We start from the raw sequence: 20,903 nt of genomic DNA on the forward strand, positions 1-20,903 counted from the left end.
AGCCTCATTACTTATACTAACTTTCATCAAGCATGTTATGTTAAATTGTTCGAAAAAAGGACAAGTCTACAGATGTTTATTATTAACACACTCAGAGCTATTTATTTTACTTATTTGCAATAGAGTTCTTTTCACATTAAAGGAACTGCAGGTTACCAACAAGTTGTTTATTGAATAGAGGGAAATTGCCGTGAAACATTAGATAGCTGTACTGCACAGGAGTTAGAAATAAGACAGGAATGTGATTAACACATACTGGGCTGCCATTTCAAACGAATCTCACTACTAATTTTTGAGGGATGTCATCTTTTTTTTTTTTAGGAATATCAGGCAGTATCTACATTCTGTATTCCAATATCTATAACCTCATTGAGAAACAAACCACAAAAGTAGTCATCGTAACTCTAAATGTGGTTTTAGTGGTAGTGTTATGAGTCAGATGAGATTAAGCAACAGCGAAAGGTCTTTGTGTGTATATTTATTAGTGACCACGCTCTTTCTGTTTGACTAGAAGTCTCAGAATACTTCCCCAGGTCAGTTTTCGTTTTCTCTGAGCAGGGGAGCAATATTTGGATATGACCACTCTATGCTCCCTTCCTCTACTACCCCGTGCTCAGTTAAGGCTGTGGAGGTTACTGTATGTTATGGCATGTTTTGATGGCTATGTTATGCGAACACGCTGCCCATTTAGGTTTACTCTTTTCAGATTATCTATAATTGTTGTCTAGGTGAACATGAAAAAAGCTCAGTAAGCTCAGTAAGCATTGGATTTTTGCCAAAGCTCTGCACCTTCGTAATTATATGATATGCCTATTACCTACAGCAACCAGGAACACCAAAAAAGGTATAAATCACATCAAAAAAATTTTGGGGGGTGTAATTTTAATGGAATATAGGCATTCTATTTCCCCATAGAGTGATGTATTCTGGCCTAGAGTAACAAGGGCCAGGCCTAAGGGGGCAGGTCCAGGCGGCTGTAGCCCTTCTGCCACATAACGGGGAGCCTGATCGGTGATCTCCCCAACCAGACCATTTACACTACGGAGGACTGTGCACAACCCCCCATAGTTTTCTTCAGCAATGTGTTTTCTTTTAAAAGTGGATATGACATTCAGTAGAAAGGAGATGCTAACAATACAACAACAATTAGTTTATTTGGGATAGCTAATGCAGACTATGCAATTTTCTCTTTATAAAAATTGGATATATATGAGTGGCGTCCCACATATTCAATGGGCTAATGATAAGCTAAGTTCCAACGCCATTGTTTATAATGCAAAAGAATAATAGTCAATGCTATTATAGGTTCTTTAAACTAATTAGTTTTATACTGGTTATTTAAAGAAAAAATAATGTTGTTGAAAACAAGAAGATAATGGCAAAGCATAGGTTATACAAAAAAGAGAACTTAATTGGCATGTGTGTTCTACATTACATGTCATACAGCTTAAGCATTGAATGTTCATTTGTGATACGCAGACGCTTCTTTCAAGATTTTTGAAGCACAAACACAATTTAACTAATCCTCTTGATTCTTAAGCCCTCTAAATATGAATACTGTCATGCATTAACAATTCATTTTAAGACAGTACACAGTTGAAACAACACTGTGTCCTAATTACAATTACTGATTCTGGTAGTTCCAAAACTCTACAAGATCCAAGTGATGGAAACAGTCCCGCTGTATCCAATTTATTGAAACTAGACTTTTTTTAACATTCTCATTTATTTGAGCCTGTAAGTCAATATCACTATGTAAAATATTTAAAGGAGCAATGGAGCTACATGAAATATGCCCACTAAGAAGGTGTTGGTGGTGAGGTGGATGGAGTTAAATTGAACAATGGTGCAATGTACCTTTGCCTTTTCCTTTAGCTTTTGGTGTGCCACTTCTTTTCTATCACCACAGCTTGGTAGTAAGTGTTTCCTTGTCTTTGGATAATATGGGGATTACTTCTATACTGATCCGCAAAAACCAGAATACTTAGTTAAGAAATAAGGATGGATGTTTCTAGCTGCAGTCAGACCTATACAGGTGAAACTGCAGCGTTAGCTAACAATATATATATATATATATATATATATATATATATAATGGTAGTTAGATGATATATTAGAAGTGTAGCTTGTATAGAACCCTTTTGTATAGATGGTCACCAGTAGGCAGTATGTGGTCTTCTGGGGCTTCCTTGTATGGCTCTCAGTCGTTATGAGAAGCCAATATGCTACATCTGTTACATATGTTACACACTAGTATAAAAAGGCTCTGTCCCTCCCAGCCTATGCTTTTAAATTTTATACCGCCTCCTGTGAATACATCGGACAATGCTGCTTTGATGGTAATTTTTATCCAGCAATGAATGTAGAAGCAGAGCGCTTCAGATAAACCAAATTATTACTTACTTGCTTTGTCTTTCCATGCTTGCAAGTCTGAGACTTTCCCATCGGGAATTAAGGAGATTCATTTGTTCTTGGATTTCATTCTCTTCATCGTTTGAAAGTTTCCCGACAGCTAATAGTTGACTTCCAGCTTGCAAAACATTGCCAACATTTCCCTGATGAGATGTTAATTCCATCATAAAGCCCTAAAATGATAGGAATTTTTATAGCAGGCATGAATAACAGCTAAAATTTTATACCTGTATAATCATATGCAAGAATATAAAATTGCCTTTCAGCCAAATACAGGTATTAAAGATATTTTATATGCCTCTCCCTTACATCCAAATCAAATTAGAGATACATTGGGAGTATCTTGTGCAACATGTGCGGTAATGTCACATTTTCACGAAAGTATTGTTATTGAAAGTAAATTCTAAACACAATCCTGTTGGTATGTTACCAATTATTGGCTAATAAAATTAAATCAATTATTTGCCATGTATCAGTGAAATTCTTATATTTCTGAAACCGAACGGCAGAAATACTATTATACTCAGCGCATAATTAAAAACAACCATACAGGGCTTCAAAGAAGAATTTACACCTGTTTTTGGTTTTTTTATTATTATTATTTTTGTTTTACCACTGGACCTCTGAAAATCCACTATACTGCCAAGTTACTACCATGGAAATTTGCTCCACTACACTACAAAAAGTGTTTTATGCATTTTTAGAAATCAATTACATTATTTTTTGAACATGGTAAACATCAAAATAGGACTTTTTAATAAATTAGAATGATTAGAATCAGAATACGGTGGCTGTGGGCCAACCGAAAAAAAAAATCTTCAGCGAAAATAAATCACTTCCCTGGCATAATAGGTACATAAAACCATAATTACTACCTGAAGGAGACTTTGTCTTCACATCTGGACCACTATAACACTGCTTGACTCAGCAGCATGTATACCCTACAGATAGAGGTTCCGCGCCACTGTTTTTCTACTTTTAAACATTATAAAACTCATTTACGCTGTTAACATACCTCGTGAGCATGAAATTGTTCTTTTACTTCTTCAACATTGCCAGAGATCATTCCTTGACTTTGCAAAACATCCTCTGCAGAAAGAAGCCACGTAAGTACTTCTTCGAGTGAAGATTGATAGCTTTCCAAATCCACTTCAGGCTCCATCACTAAACTCCCAAATGGTCTGTCATCTAGACCTTCCATCCGCTGCAGAGTAAAGAATTTTTAGAAAGGAATGGATAAGGTATAAGATTTCAGGCGTATTTTTTTCTTTATGTCTCAACTAAAATAACAATATACAAATAGCATACAATCATTAAACCATTAAACACATCTTTCAATTATAAACCATCAACACATTTTTTGGCATAAACATATAAATATTTCATAACACGTGATTGACATATTTTCCATAACAGAATTATATCCAAGCTCTAGCTAAAATATTGCAGATTTAAGAGCTGTCAATCAGACATAATAACTTGTATTGCAAGGTGTTTGTATATTTAAGTCTATTATTGTATCTACTACATGTACAATCAGTTGGGAAAAACCCCACTTATTTAAACATTAGTTTTGAATAAATTCATGCCTATTTAAATACATAAATATTTTAATTGCTTCTTAAAGAAATCCCTAGTGACACCCAATTTTCTCTCCTTTTTTATGAAAGAAACTACCGTACCTTTACTGAGCCGCAATGTCCTTTACTGAAATACCAGTAAGTATGGCTTAAAATGAGTGCATCTATATGTAAATCCATTTAAAAAAAAAAATCTTTTATTAAAAAGTCTTTAGATTGAGACTGGAGCCCCATGTACCTTCTGTATATGTAAGCCTTTGTCAGTTTGCTTTTGTCATATATTATATACTATATCGAGCACTCATAAATTATTTGCATTACATAAACAAGCATGAAGAACAACTACAATAAATACGTAGTAATACATTATGTTGACTACTTCACATACTGCAAACCTAAAACAGACATCTGTTTTAGTAGTACTCCATGATAATATTATCTTATTATTATGAATTAACCCTTTGAATGCTAGGATTGTGGTACATCCCCTCCAAGTAGACTGGATATCATAAATTGTTGTTACACTAAAACACTTACATATTCTGTAATGCTTCATGGTTTTAGTGCAGGCCAAACAATACAATATAAAAATATACGACATTCTGAGAAACCTGTCCATCAGCTTACAGGCTGTCGCAGTAGTGCTTTTATAGAGAAGGTTGGCAAAGGGTGTGCTCATTAACTTACACAGTCGACAAGTACATTTAATTTGAGACACAACTTGTGCGTCTTTATAGCTGCATTTTTCAAAACACTTCAGTGAAAAAAAAAATTCCTTAACTACACACAAAGACTATGGTGAGCTTTTGAGTTTAAAACCCTACATTGAATTCATATAGTTGTATGTTTCAGTTTGTATGCTCAAGAAAGAATACAGCCACCAGGGGGAGTAAGCAATAAGCGATAAGCAAGGTATGCAAAACATGATGGCTACTGGATGTTTTAACATGTAAAATGCAAGTTAACTGGGTTCAAAATACCAATGTATTTCAGATGAGATTAACAATGCTATTGTTTTGCACCCAACGTTACAAATAAAATAACGTGTGATTTTTTTTTAATACCAATTGAAGTTAAATAACATTACATAGAAACATAAAATGCGTAGACAGATAAGAGTTTATATAGTCTCCTAATTTCAGAATTTTATCCTTAGCCTCTGGCCTCATCTTTTATCTAGCATAGCCTTATTCCTGTCTTATGCATGCTTAAACCCCTTCAATGTTTTAACCTACACTTACTGCCCCTTTTTAGGTACACCTGTTCAATTGCTTGTTTACACAAATAGCTAATCTGCCAATCACATGGCAGCAACTCAATGCATTTAGGCATGTAGACGTGGTCAAGACAACATGCTGAAGTTCAAACCGAGCATCAGATTGGGGAAGAAAGGGGTGTCCAAGTCTTCTATGTGGGACAGTGTCAAAGCCTTTCTGAAATGTAGATATTCATTGCATATTATTTTAGTCACCTAATCAAAACCCTGAAGAAAACCCAGGGCCGGCCCGACAATGGAGCCGAGTGGGGCAACCGCTCCAGGCGGCACTTTTGAAGGGGCGGCACTTTGCCGCCCCAAGCCCCTTTTTTTTTTTTTAAAAAAAGCGAAAGAGAGAAAGGGGCGCTGAGTGGTTTCCGCTTACCAAGCTGTCAGTACCCGCTCGGCGCCCCTCTCTCTCTCCTCTGCAGCGAGTCTTCCTGTTCGGTCTCCGTGCCGGCTTGTAATGCTGAGTGCCGGAAGATTTCCGGCGCTCAGCATTACAAGCCGGCACCGAGACCGAACAGGGAGACTCGCCGCAGGACTGCTGAAAGGTAAATACAAGGGGGGGGGAGGAAGGGTAGATAAGGGGGGGTGGCAGGGGGTGGAGAGGAAGGGTAGATAAGGGGGGCGGCATTTTAAAATTCGCCCCAGGCGGCATTTTGCCTTGGGCCGGCCCTGAGTAAACCCATGTTGTTACTGATCATGAAATTCATGTGACAATCCTAGCCTGTATTTGCTGGACTCCTCCCTACTGCCTTTCTAGTGAATGGACACAACATTCACTAATTTAAAATCTTCTGGGACTATTTCCTTTAACATGTATTGATTAAATAAATCTGTTAATGGTTTTGCTAGTACACCACTAAGCTCTTTTAATCAGGCCCCATCAACTTATTTGTCTTTACTTTAGACAGCTGAAGTACAATATCTCATTAATCTTTTTGTCTAACTGAGGTCCCTTTCCATCATATTCATCTGTAAAAACTGAACAGAAATATTGGTGGAGGCAGTCAGCTAGAACTCTATTCTCTTCTACATACATTCCGTCTTGTGTTTTTAATCTAACTAATCCTTGTTTTACTTTCCCTTTCTCATTTATGTATCTAAAAAACATTTATCTCCCTTTTTTACTGACTGGGCTATTTTCTCTTCTGTGTGTGCTTTGGCAGCTCTTACAATTTGTTTTTCCTCCTTCTGCCTAATCTTATAGATAGAATTTAGTAATCATGAAAAAACCCTAACTTTCTTTTTTTTACTGTTTTGGCCACTTCTGAGGAGTACATTGAAGATCATGTTGAAATTGTAATTGGAACATGCTTAAAAATCCTCATTAAGTGTCATTAATTAAGTCTAATTTAACTTTAACTATTGTGCTGAAAAGTTGTTGTGGCAAAAATTGTCAAGAAAACAAGCTTGTTATACATGTAGGGTGGCAGCTTCATAATTACAATGGAAGAAAAAGGAAAAAAAAGAAAAAGATCACAGAGAATATGTTTATATTTTGATTTTAAATGACTCTTTTAGTAAATCTGGGCAGTTTCTAATTAGGTGTACTAGATCTGCTTTGCATGTGAAGGTCTTGGTTACGCTTTGCTTGACTTTTAATTAAACCACATATCAGCTATCAAAATCTAAATCCCATAACAGAACTTGTGCTCATGAAAGCAAAGCTAAGAAATGATAAAATAACTCCATATACAGTTCACAGAGCATTTACAACTGTTGGGGAAGGAAGTAGGGGCAATATGTATTTCACCATATATATTTCTATATAATATACAGTATTTGTCTCTGTTAACCAAAATTTACAAAGCTCTCTGAAATGATCTTATATATATTTGAAGCAGCCAATGGAATACATACAATGGACCATTCAACTGGTTGATATAGTGATATGTATATGGATTTTAGTTTTGTGTTCTTTGTCCAATATACCAGACAAACACCCTTTCTTAACATGAAAATCTATATAGACCTGTACCAGGAGTGAATATACTTGGTAAAGAAAAAGAGAAGAAAGAGTTAAAAAGATGTTTTTTATAGGCTGCTACAACACCTTATTGAAGCAGGTCTCAAAAGGTCCTAAGATGAAGGTACAAAGATAAATGTGGTAGGTGTTAGCACCAAGGATAGGTAGGACATAAAATTAAAATTTATTTAATTATACAGTACACAATGCAAGTATATTTTTTGAAATATATTCACCGATCTGTCATAACGTTATGACCACTGACATGTGAAGAGAATAACACTGATAATCTTGTTATAATGGCAACTGTCAGTGGGTGGGCTATATTAGGCAGCAATTGAACATTTCATCTTCAAAGTTGATGTGTTAGAAACAAGAAAAATGGGGCTGCGTTGCTGCAGATCAGTCAGGGTGCCCATCCTGAGCCCTGTCCACTGCCAAAAGCGCCTACAATGGGGACGTGAGCATAAGAACTGGACCACGGAGCAATGGAAGAAGGTGGCCTGGTCTGATGAATCACATTTTCTTTTAAATCACGTGGATGGCCGGCAGTGTTCCCTCTAAGCTGTGCGCTTGTGTGCGCGCACATAACTTTTCGAGAGAGCGCACACGTACTAAAATTGTGCACACAGTACCTAACGGGGAGCTGGGGGGCGTGCAGTCCGTCCAGGGTGACGCTGGCACTCCTCCAGAGACAGACAGTAAGGTCCGCCGCTGGAAGAGCAATCTCAGTTGGGGAGATCAAGAATCTCACCCCAACCGGCTTAAAATCAATCAAAGAAGCGGGAGGTCTGTTAATACAGACCTCCGATCCTGCTCCCTTGCAATGCGCGTGGCAACTGATGCTGTGCGTCGGGATTTGGTGTAATTTCCTGGCACACAGCACTGAAGCCACGCCCACCTTCTTTACTGCACTGGAAGGACAGGACACAGAAGAAGAAGAGGTAAGAGGAAGAACGAAGAGGAGGAAGAAAAGTAACTAACAGAGGAAAGGTAGGAAAACATTACGTGAGAGTGGATTAGTGAGTGTGTGAGAGTGATGGGTGTTATGCTGTAGTTTATGCTGAATGTTTGTGAATGAGTGTGTGTGTGTGATATCATGGATGTGTAAGTGGGGGGGATAGCATGTCATAGGGAGGCTGTAATCACATTAATATGATGCCTAGGTTCCAGTATGTACTGGCTGCCTGGGAATGATAGGAGTGCGATTGCTGTTAGCAATTATATATATATATATATATATAATATTGTTGGGGTTTTTTTTGTCCAATTTGGGTGTGTTATTTTTAATAAAGTGGGTTGGTTTTTTTTAAAGGGGGGGTCATTTTCAGTTTCGGTCAAGTGAATGCTGAATTTTCGGTACAGAATTTTCATTTCGGTGCATCCCTATATACTAAGCCAGACACTGAAGCGGTAGGCCTACACTACATCAATGTTTGGCTTAGTATATAGTGATAGGGGTTATGCTACATTATTGGCAATGTCTGGCTCAATGTATAGTGATAGGTGTTGTGCTGTGCCTCAGTATATAGTGATAGGTGTTATGCTGTACCACCGTCAGTGCGTGCCTCAGAATATAGTGATAGGTGTTATGCTGCCCCATCGTCAATATTTGCCTCAGTATATAATGATAGCAGTTATGCTGTCACACCGTCAATGAGTGCCTCAGTATATAATAACAGTTATGCTGCACCACTGTCAATATTTGCCTCAGTATATAATGATAGCAGTTATGCTGCAACACCGTCAATGTCTGCCTCAGTATATAGTGATAGCTGTTATGCTGTACCCCAGTCAATGTGTGCCTCAGTATATAGTGATAGGTGTTATGCTGTACCCCTGTCAATGGTTGGCTATATAGCTATGCAGTTTTTCCCAATAAAAAAATATTTTTATATATATATATATATATATATATATTGTGGTAAAGTGTATGGGAGAGTGGTTGATGGGATATATATCTCACCTGGTTTCCTCAGCCAGGCATGGTAGCAAACCCAGGAGCCCTCAGGTGAGGCTTCCTAAACTCATTACTGGGGAGGAAGCCTTAAAAGAGAGGACTGTTAGGTTTGAAGGGGAGAGGAGAAACTGAGTAAAGGAGCAGCTACAGCCAGCGCTGCAGCCCACCAGGTATGAAGCTTTACCTATGGAAAACCTGTTACTTTGCTTTGTGCCAGACCTTAGGCTTGTAGAGAGTTATCCGGATGTTTAGTTAGAGCCGGACAGGCTTAGAGTTTGTTTTGTTTACAAGGTGCTCTGTGCCTACAGCATCCAAATAAATACACTTTACGTTTGAAACCTGTGTGAATACTGTCATTGCCGCCCCATGCGTGAGCTGTTCCCTACAATATATATATATATATATATATATACACACATATATATATATTGATCCTTTATGCAGCCCGGAGCCCCCGCTCGTGATTTGCTCATAATTAACTTTTCCAAACCAAAAGGGTTGGAAATATATAGCTCCGCCCCCTTGCAATGTGATTTTTTTTCAGCTCCACCAACTTCGCTTTATATGGACTGTAGAAACATATTGTGTGCACCAAATTTTGGCTCTAGGAAAAATTTTGCACAACAGAAATTTTCTGCGCACACCACCCAAGAAAAATTTTAGGGAACATTGATGGCCGGGTGCGTGTGCATTTCTTACCTGTAGAACACCTATTGATGTCAAATGTTTTTCCTGGGTGCCGCTAGAACGTTGTATATGTATATATATATATATATATATATATATATATATATAAATACATATATTTACAACAAAGACATCATGTCTTCTGTTCAAATTTGGCCAAATGAAATTATTCTCCTTTTGTCTTAAATAACCATAACCTGCCATAAGGGCAGTGGTTCCCAACCCAGTCTGCATTATACACCAATAGTCCAAGCTTTAGGAATATCCCTATTACAACAGAATACTGTATATTAGTAATTACAAAACTGGGTTGGGAACAACTTCTTTAGGGTATAAGAGCTGTAGTCGCCATTCCCCTCAACAGTGCTGTTTATTGGATTACAATTATTGAGAAATAAGCAAAAATAAAAAATACACAATAATCTCTTCCTTTTGATGATATGTTTTTACCTTTTAAGATACACTTCATTATATGCACTTAGCTATTCGGTGTACCAGAAAATGAAGTAAAATTATTTGTTTGAACATTCATTTCTGCTTATTTTGGAAAATTGTGCTCTGCTCACTGATCAGATAACAATGATGTATTATTTGCTGTTACCATACACAAGGATAAAGGGCATTTTAAATTGCATTCCTGTTCATGAGTAAAAGTTCCAAAATATTTCTAAAGCTAGCATTTTCTTTTCTATGTTTACATGGAAATCAGACATATAAAAATCAATGACCAAAGTGAAGAAAAGGAGCAATTGAAATGACTCGAAAAATCCCTTTCATTTTTTGTTGCTGATGTAACCAATTAGCTTAATTTCCAGAGAAACCTAAGGTTCTGGTCCACATCTCTTATATTTATTTAAGCTTGTTTTAATTATCAAGCAATGTTAGTTGATGCTGACCAGCTCATATATACAGTAGCGATACCTTGGAGTATGTGGGATGCAGAAATGCACAAAACAGAATGAGTTACATACTCCATACTAGACTTGGGCACTGGCAAAGTCTTCATGAAAAAAAACGTTGTATTTAATGAATATTCTCCTGTTGTCATGTTCTTTTTGCGCGAATATTCCTGTACGTTCTTCATGTTCTTTTTTTTTTTTAGGAGTTAATACAGGGTTAACACGGTAACAATACGCAGCAGCTTTGGCGCCATGATTTTAAAAGTCTGTAAGAGCGACTCTATTGGTCGCCGACAGGGGGCTCCTCTGCCATCAGCCAATGAAGGGCAGCTGGTAGCGACCAATAGAGACGCTCTTACGGACTTTTAAAATCCTGGCGCCAAAGCTGCTGTCTACGTAGCATTGCAGGGGTTAACGGGAACGGGAATTTGCAGGATCGCGCCACTAGTTAAAGGGCTGTATGACCGACTATATTGGTTTCTGGCAGGGGCCTCCTCTGGCAGAGGACCAATAGAGTCGGTCATACGGCCCTTTAACTACTGGTGCGATCCTGCAGATTCCCGTTCCTGTTAACCCCTGCGATGCTAAGTAGACAAGGTAGGCTATAGGTATTGATTAGTATTGGGGGAAGGGACCAGGGAGATTAGCTAGGAGATATTAACGAAGACGTACACAAAGATTCTTCGTGTTGTGCTTCTTTGTCTTCGTGTACGTTTTGCTAGAAAAAATGGCCATGTGGTCACCCTGTGACAATTGTGACTGGGTACATTACATTACATTTATTTATCTGGCACCAGCAGCATCCGTAGCGCTGTTGTAATCAGTGGGATAATGACAAACTAGTATAAAAAGAGAAGAGGGCCTAGCTTACAATGTAGTCAGTGGTTGAGAGAGAAGTGAAACGGTAGGAGAGGTCAGCTTGGATGGGGATGAGTTTGTCAGGTCTGGGTGATCTGTTGAAGTTATTGATCATTCAGATGGCTTGATTATGATGATGGCTGAGAGTGTTAGGAAGAAAGGTTTCTACGCTTCTCGAAAAAGGTGGGTTTTCAGAGAGCTTTTGAAGGTTGCTAGGGGGGGAAAAGTCTGACAGAACAGGGAAGGGAATTCCAAAGAATGGGGGAATGGGAAGAGGTGATGACAGTCTAAGAGACCCACAAGTCATTAAGGGAACAAAGAGGGCAGTTAGGGGTGTATTTATATAGGAGGGTAGAGATATAGGGGTACAGATTTGTTAAGGAAACAACATTTTAATCTGAGGTAGATTTGGTACTTACTCATGATACTTACTTTGTAAGGCCTGGACTGGCCACCTGGTCCTACAGTGTGCAGCCGTGGTCTGGGTATGTGCGGTCAAATGCTGGGAGAGTATAGAAAGATAATGTGCAGCCATGCATATTCATACTGCAGGAGTACCGTATTTGGTGGCAGCTGATTTTTGTGCCAGGGCTGCTTAGTTTTCCTTAGTCCAGCCCTGTTCTTTGTAGCAGTGTGCAATTTTATAAAAACAGCTTTTCAAAGATACCAACAACACTACCTACAGAATTTTAACAGCATACACAAAATGAACAAATCTATTCAATTTGGCACGTCAAACTATGTTCTTTTTAGTTTAGCTTATTAATATATCATTCATATTCCTTATAAGCATGAATTAATGCAATGCAATAACATTATCCTATCAAAATGTTGTAAATCATTTTTATTATGTCAGTGTATTGGGTATACATGTACCACAATTACTGCTTTATCGTGTATTATCATCACATAATTTTATTTAAGTATGCAGAGTTTTTTTTTAAACAATACATTTTCCCCATTTTGATATGAAATGTGTGTATATATATATATATATATATATATATATATATATATATATATATATTTATACATATATCAAAAGGAACAAAAGGCTCTGTCTACTATTTTCATTTCCCCCTATAACAGCAGTTTAATTCGTGCCCTGATTCTGTCTGTGTTGATCGATAGCTGCATTTTTGGACTTCTCTGCCCCACTTCCTATAAAAAACCCAATATAGATGCAGGAACTTTAAAATAACTAGTTTTGTGGTTTTTTTCAAAAATACAGTATCATTTGTACAATTAATAGAATTACTATTAATTAGTTTGTTGCATAGGTAATGGATGAAAAAAGGATGAAAAAAAAGACAGATAAAACCATAAAGTTTCAACTTTTCCAAGATAATCCCAATCTATGTTGATCTTGATGAAGGCAAAAAAAACTAATATCAATTCCTTCATTACTCTAATAGGGAAGTCCTACTGATGAAAAACAAGTTGCTTTGGCAACTGTTTACTTGAAGCATCCATATAATTCAATACTTTTTAAAGAGTGTACCTGTTAAATTTAGAGCCATTAACCAACTTTCAGTAATTTCTGGTTCATTACTATACTTTAACTTCACTAATTTTACCCACTGAGCATCATGTATTAATAGATATACATATTCCTCTCTCTTTGCAATTTTACTCCCTTCCCCCAGTCTAAACCCTTTAGTAATATCTGCTTCTCTTTCCTTTACCACATCGGACTGAACATTTTCCTTCCTCCTCTGAGAAATGCAAGGCACACACGAATGCAGAGCTGCCAAACCAAGTGAACTGCTCTAATAAAAAATCTTGTTAAAAAGAATTTGCTTTTTTTTTTAATTTATTTTTATTTTATTTTTTTTACTTTTTGTGCTTTACTTTCTAAACAGAATAATACATCTCTGCAAAATCAGCTGGAATCAGATGGATTAATTGAGGATTAGACCATTTGGGCAATATATCTCATAACATAATCATAGTGGACAGTGGCCGCCATAAAATGTGGTCAATATTTATAAGAGGATAGCTTAGTGTCCTATATTGCCCCACCAACAAAGAATGGACATGAAATATGCATTTAAAATACTTATTTTAATGAGAAGCTACAGCGGACCATCACTGTCCATAGACCCATTTAAAGCAGTGGCAGGGAGGTGCTCTGAGTGAAATAAATTAACCCCTTAAGGACAATGGGCGGTCCCTAAACCCATTGAAAACAATGCATTTTGAGCCCGTACAGGCTTTGGCATTAAGGGGTTAAAAACTCTAGGGGGAGCCAGATGCTAACTAGCAATGATTATACCATGGGAACGTAGTGGTGGCAGGATATGTGTTCACCTACGGAGCTGGGGTAAGGGGAGAGACAAATGTATATAAGAGAATTCTGCAGAATCCTTCCATGCATTATGAACAACACCTGTGGGGACTACTCTGCTTTCATTAAAGTGCATTTGATGTCCTTTTAACAGCAAAAAATAGCAGTATAAAGTTAGACATCTTGGTTCATGTCAAATGTAACACAATGGTGCTTTTATCCTGGCCAATCTCCCCATTTTATTTGTTGTATTTCCCACCTCTCAAGACACTCGTGTTCAGAGTCTGGTCCTCTGAAATGTCACAGGAGCGAGTCAGGAAGAAAAGTCTGAATACATTTAAGGTTTAAACATAGCACATGCTTGTAAAGCCCCAGTCTTTTTCCTGCTGATTTAATCGGGGGGAAAATGTTTGTGAAGCAACAAAAATACAGGACGTCTGGAAATTTGACATGCAGTTACCAAAGTTTACTTCTCAATTGGCTCAGATTCAATGGCCGCGATAAATCTGTCACAAGTAATCAAAAAGCAATCCTCTTAGATTGCAATTGAACAAAATGAGATAAAAATAGAGCTATATTCACCTAGATTCATTAACAGAGATAAAATATATTACTGCTTATTCTTTTCAATTGCACTCAATGCGCGCATTGCTTTTCAAGTACTTGTGATGGATTTATCTAAGGCATTGAATCCAATGTCTGATTGCATATTAGTAAAGCCTACATTTCAACGGAGAGGGAGAGCTGTAAATGAAGTTATCTACAAAACAGCGTTTCAAGATAAGTACAACAAGATACTGCATGGCATGTTTTGGAGGAAAATAGGCATCAAATGACTGCTACCAATTTGTTTTGAAAAATCTTTTATGAAATATCCAGCTGCACAAAACACAATGTTGATGGGACCAACATTTTGTTTTCAGCAATTTAAATAGAGTTTTAGCAACCTTAACTAAAATGTCATACTGGGAAAACTTGTTTTTTTTACTTTAGGGGGAGAAAAGAAAACCATTTCAAGGAAACGGTCCAACTTGCTAGCCTGTTGACAAGAAAAAACTTTCTTTTTTTTTGCCTGTCACAATGATGAAGAAGAAATAGAGAATAAGCCATATCAAGACAGATATACAGAATGTTACAGTATCAGGAGAAACAAAATTGAGGGCATACATTCTATAGTGTTCATAGCTTAATGTATGTATTACTACAGTATATCTCTTAAATAATGGTCAATGATCTTAAAAAATAAAAAAAACACAGGCAATGACATCATAGTCAATGCGCAAAGTTTTTCTGAAGAGTAATGGCTATGGCAGATGGCATTTGCCTTAGAATCTGACTCATTTTCTACTCCCTCCTGTTTATAAGTCTTTATGCCTTGGAGAGGCTACCATTAGATTCTGTTCTGGACTAGGGGTGGATTTGCTGGCTGGTCATCCAGCACTGCCCAAGCTTCACTATTCAAGCCGGACATAGTCAAGTTTATATAAATGTCTCTTTAGATACATATTTAAGTAACAGACAAAAAATTTCAACTTCTCATAACTTATTTAGGGGTTCTTTTTTTGGGAGGGGGTGGAATTATCTACGATATCTGTAATTATCTGTTTGAAGAGTTTAGGAGAATGTGCATCTTACTGCAATGATCTCTTTTTTTTAACATATCAGTGGCTGGTCTGGCAATGCAACCTGATTTTCTGCAACAAAAGAAAATAAGGCTATTTGTTAAGGAAAGGAGATGATTATTTAATACCATGTTCTCTCAATGACTGGATATTTGATGGAATTATTTCAGCAGGAGCGATGACTTAAGTAATACGGAGATGGATATGCAGACACCATTCAGTCAGCAGTAAATGCACTTCCATGTCAATTCATCTGATTAGTGATCGCAGGGAATCCTTTTAAAGTCTGCCAAAACCTTAAGAAATATTGCACATCTAATACTGAGGGTTGGCAGGAGACCTTAATCACAATCATTTTTTTTTCTTTTCTTCTCTTTTGTCCTTGGTGTTGAAAGTAATGGCTTGATTATACAATATAGAAAAACAAATTCATTGATGTAGAAAAATGCACTGAAAGCGAATATTCAAGGAACACCTTGACACCCATTTCTCTGTAGCGTGCTAACCAAACTCACCTTGTTTATGCAAAGTTAGAGTAATACTTCAATCCAAAGACGTTTCCTAGTTTCTTGTTAAATAAATAATGTATTTGATGGAATAACCTATGTTTCTTCCTAATAGTACACTCACCATTTGCAAGTTAAACAAATTGAAGAATTATCTTCTTCACATCATATTAACCCATACACCAAATAAAAGTATTTAGCCATCCTGGTCCAAGTCTGATTATTTCCCCAACTTGAAAATATACCATTGTCACCAATTTAATAAATAAATTCAAAATAAAAAGGTACTGAAAACTAAAGAGAAGACAAGGGTACTGTAAATGTCAATGCAGGACAGCCCCAACACCCTATTGTATATGGTTGTCTTTTTTCTCAAAAATAGAAGGATTGTTTCTAGATCAGTTGGTGTCTAGCACAGCGCCACTGCTCAAATGATACATTAATGCACCTCACATCCTTTTCAAAGCACCCATTGTGCTTGATTACATAGAAGACGCTGTAATATTGTACCCTTGTCAGAGAGATTGTGCGGAGTATATCTTTACAGGTGAATATTTGTCAGTCTAATAGTATACTGTAGTGTTCAAAAAACACAAAAATAAAAATTAAAAAGCTGCACTGTATCTCAACTAATAGTCTTCAGAATATTTGCTTTCATGCTTTCAACAAAAAAGCAACACTATAAACAGACATGACAAGCGCAAGTTTTGCCAACCGCGCTGAAACAATAGAAAAAAAGGAATTTTTTTTGTTAACTACCGTATTTGCTCGACCCTGATTATAAGACGACCCCCCAAATCTGAATATTAATTTATGAAAAAAGAAAAAGCCTGAATATAAGACGACCCTATAGGAAAAAAGTTTTACCAGTAAATGTTAATTCATGTAAACTATGTGAACAATTTTTTTTTAAATAAAACCTATGATTGAGAAAAATATTTTGTTTTATTTCTTTTTTTTTTCAACCTGCCCCCCCAGTTATGCACATCTCCCCCAGAAATGTCTTATACCCCCTATATGCCACTGTGCCCCATGATATGCCTTTTGACCCCCTATGTGCCACTCTGCCTCCAGAATTGCCTTATACCCCTATATGCCACTCTGGCATTTAGGGGGTTAAAAGGCATATTATGGGGCAGAGTGGCATATAGGGAGGTATAAGGCATTTCAGGAGGCAGAGTGGCGTATAGAGGGTTAAAAGGCATTTCTGGAGGCAGAGTGGCATTAAGGGGGTTAAAAGGCATTTCACAGAGCACTCTGCCTCCATAAATGCCTTATGCCCCACATTTAACACTCCCTCCCCCAAACTTACCAAGGCTTCGGAGTCGGTGTGTAGTCCGGGCAGCGTGTAGAGCTCTACGCGATTGCGTAGACAACTTCCGCTGCAGCCGGGAGGAGGTGTGCTTAGTAGCGGGGATTGTCTGCGTCCATCGCGCAGACCTTCCCCGGCTGTCAGAGATCACGGGGAACTCTGATCTCTGACAGCCGGGGAAGGTCTGCACGATGGACGCAGACAACCCCCGCCGACAACCGCACCTCCTCCCGGCTGCAGCGGAAGTTGTGTACGCGAATCGCATAGAGATCTACACACTGCCCGGACCAAGCACCGGGAAGTGCCTGTAAGTGTGTGTGGGGGGGGGGGGGGCAGGAGGATCCAGGTCCCCTGCATTGCTGCGAGGGAACTGGATCTTAGTCTCATAGTCAGACCTAGTTGAGGTCTGATTATAAGACCAACAGGATTATAAAATGAGGGGGATTTTTCAGAGCATTTGCTCTGGAAAAAACCTCGTCTTATAATCGAGCAAATACGGTATTGTGACACTCTGGATGTTAAACACACTGTAACAAGTGACTTTTCTTTTCAGTAATGACTTCTTGGGTATTTATTGATTGTATGACAATCCATAGCATTCATATTTTACTAATGTATTTCCCTAATATATTCACACCATAGAAATAATACCCTGCCTGCTCATCAAGTGCAGCAAGCATAAAGGGAGCACAGTTCATTGTCCCACCTCTGCCTTCACACTTTTTGTAGTATTCTTGAATTTGCTAATGACCTTCCTCTAGGTTGCATAGGGATTTGCTTTGTGTATATTTCATTGGATATATTTTACTGAAACATAATGGTTCAGGGAATAGAAACATTTTCTTTTTCTCATGAGTTTATATTTCAACATCCTCCTTTTTCTCTGTGTCTGGAAGTTCCCAATTAAAACAGTGACTCTTGGATATCTAAAGGGACGCTCCAATGCCCCACACAGCCCCACCAATGAAGAAAGCACATTAAAACCCACTGTAAAAAATGTGTGCATATTTCGAGACAATGTAACTGTTAACATGTTGTAGCGTTCTCTCAGTTATTCGGAGCAAGCTAACCCTTACAAAAAAATACTGCAGTTTTTCGGACATGAAAAAACTGCAATACTGCACATTTACTGCAGTTTTACTGCATTTGTACTTCACTGTACTGCAGTTGTACTGCAGTTATTTTTGTACGGAAGTACAAATGCAATAAAGCTGCAGTACTTTGAAGTAAAACTGTAGGTTTGCAATATAAAAAAAAAAAGTGCAGTAAATGTGCAGTAATACTGCAGTAAAAGTGCAGTAATACTGCAGTAAAAGTGCAGTAATACTGCAGTAAAAGTGCAATATTGCAGTTTTTTCATGTCCAAAAAACTGCAGTATTACTTCAGAAAAAACTGCAGTAATTTTTCGTAAGGGAAGGCACTGAGAGACAGGAAAAGAGAAAGAATGCACGTCGAAGGCAAAAAAAAACATTAACTCAATGAGGACACTCAACTATATGTATTAAAGTGCACATGATGGCTGGAGCGTCACTTTAATATTGTATCCATGTTGTTGTTCTCCCACAGGTGCTTCCATCTTTTTTGTTACAACTGGCCAGTTTCTTCTACATGTAGCCCAGTACTGTGTGTTCACACATGGTAAGATACTCCATATTAGAAGCAGAAAGTACAATTGATTTTATGGTGATGGTAGCATCATTGTGCCTTTGGTCTAGGTAGGGTGCTCCTTAGTTATTGTAAGAAAGGATTGCAAGAATTTTCAAATACTGTTACTCAATTTAGAAGCTGTAAAATATTAGACACTGCACACATACTTGAATAGCAACAACAAAAGAACACAGCCTCACAGCAAACATGCCAGATATGTTAGTTATTGTTTCTCACATTTAAGACATTTGACAGACCTGTGGAGGGTACTGCCCTCTTTTTTGGTCAGGGTACATGACATAAGCAGATTGCGTGTAGGCATAGCTTTTGAAGCCAGGTTTAGGAGGTGGTGAGGGGTTGTGCGCACGACCTTGTTCTACACTCGCAGTGATCTAAGAAGAGATGAAAGGAACAAAGGTACACAGAAATCGATAAGTACATAGATCACAAAAGCTTTTCTTTTTACCAATTTTTACATGCTAGCACACAAAACATTCAACTTATTATATTTGTTATACAATATAACTGGCAAATGCTGCAATTATGTTAAATATACTATTAGGGTGGGTAATTATTTGCAAGTATAATTCAGCAGTATTTTTTTTATTTTGCCCTGCTAAGTATTTGTATGAAAAAACACTCTGTAACTAATTTCCTAGGCTGTCTAGCAGGATTCCCTCACAATAGCATTAATAGGGCTGAATTCAAAACCAAGTGACATGGGGAGATACAAAGAATACATGAATGCACATTTTCAGCTTCTGTGAATAACTAGGGTTGGCCATTTGAATAATAATAATAATAATAATAATAATAATAATAATAATAATAATAATATTACACTAGGTGCTTGCTGTGTGATAAATTGAGACTAAGGTATTTGGGATGGGGAAAATCTTAAAATTTGCCTAGATCCCTTTGGGCCAGACTTGTATATTAGGAAATTGGTAAATAAGTAAGAAAGTTTACTGCAAGATTAACTGTTCATAACAATGTAAATTATCTATTTGGTAGATGCTACCACATATTGGACCTTTTTGCTTCTTTTATTTTTGCTTCTAAGTTGAGATCCTGAGATTCTTCCGCCACCAGTTTAGCTGGATATGCTGGCTCTACCCTACACATTTCATTTTTTTTAGTTTTGCTTCCCTCATTCTCCTTTTCTTTAAATATCAGTATGTAATATAGTTGTTGACCAGATTTAATAAATCTCCCCTAGACAAATACTGAATCTGGAGTTTTATAGATTAAATGTAAACTTTTGTTCATTACGATATTACTTGATATTAAGTCAAGTTAAGATTCAAAAAAATAAAGACCAAACTCTAAATTTGATGGCTTTATAGAAAAAAAGTGATTGGTCCAACCCCCTCCATATCCAGATATGCAGGGGTCAAAGAACTTTCCCAGTGTTTGACAAAATAAGATTTTAGCAATTATGTAGATGTTTATTGTGCTAAACACTGCATTAGGCATCTTGAAGCAAGAAATAATTTTATATTGTATAAAAAACAATTGGTTTGAGGTTAGTAATAGTTTTGCTTTTTTCATAACTAAGTATTCTTTTATTCCTAAGGAAGTGGACATGTAAGCCATACTTAGCATGACACCATAAAAGTCATCAGCCTGGACAAAAAATCCATTATGTGTGTCTCCTTTGACCTTAACTATGCAACATCAGGCGACTGTTTTTATTAGCAGGTATTACCAATATTAACTAATCTTTTCGCACTAAGAGCAGAGTAGATGATGTTCTGATTACTCTGTCACTGTTACTATTACACCAGGACTATAGATACATTGACACACAAAGAACATTATACAAAATAAAAGATTCTAAGACTGCTAGAGAGAGATAATAGTCTCTGCTGATTCCAATAAAGGGAGTTGCTAATCACAGTTACT

The 20,903-nt window shown here is 37.3% G+C and overlaps 1 protein-coding gene across 1 annotated transcript in view; it reads right to left on the reverse strand.

The window, feature by feature from the left end:
• LOC149289279 (dystrophin-like) overlaps nt 1-20,903 on the reverse strand; it is an 874,963-nt gene that overhangs the window by 615,151 nt on the left and 238,909 nt on the right. The window contains 3 exon segments of the mRNA XM_089490922.1: nt 2,404-2,585; nt 3,428-3,616; nt 19,256-19,390. Coding sequence (XP_089347048.1) covers nt 2,404-2,585; nt 3,428-3,616; nt 19,256-19,390 — 506 coding nt within the window.

This window comes from Sceloporus occidentalis, unplaced genomic scaffold (assembly GCF_023333645.1).
Source record: "Sceloporus occidentalis isolate IW3139 unplaced genomic scaffold, rSceOcc1.0.p SCAF_47, whole genome shotgun sequence".
Classification (NCBI taxonomy): Eukaryota; Metazoa; Chordata; class Lepidosauria; order Squamata; family Phrynosomatidae; genus Sceloporus; species Sceloporus occidentalis.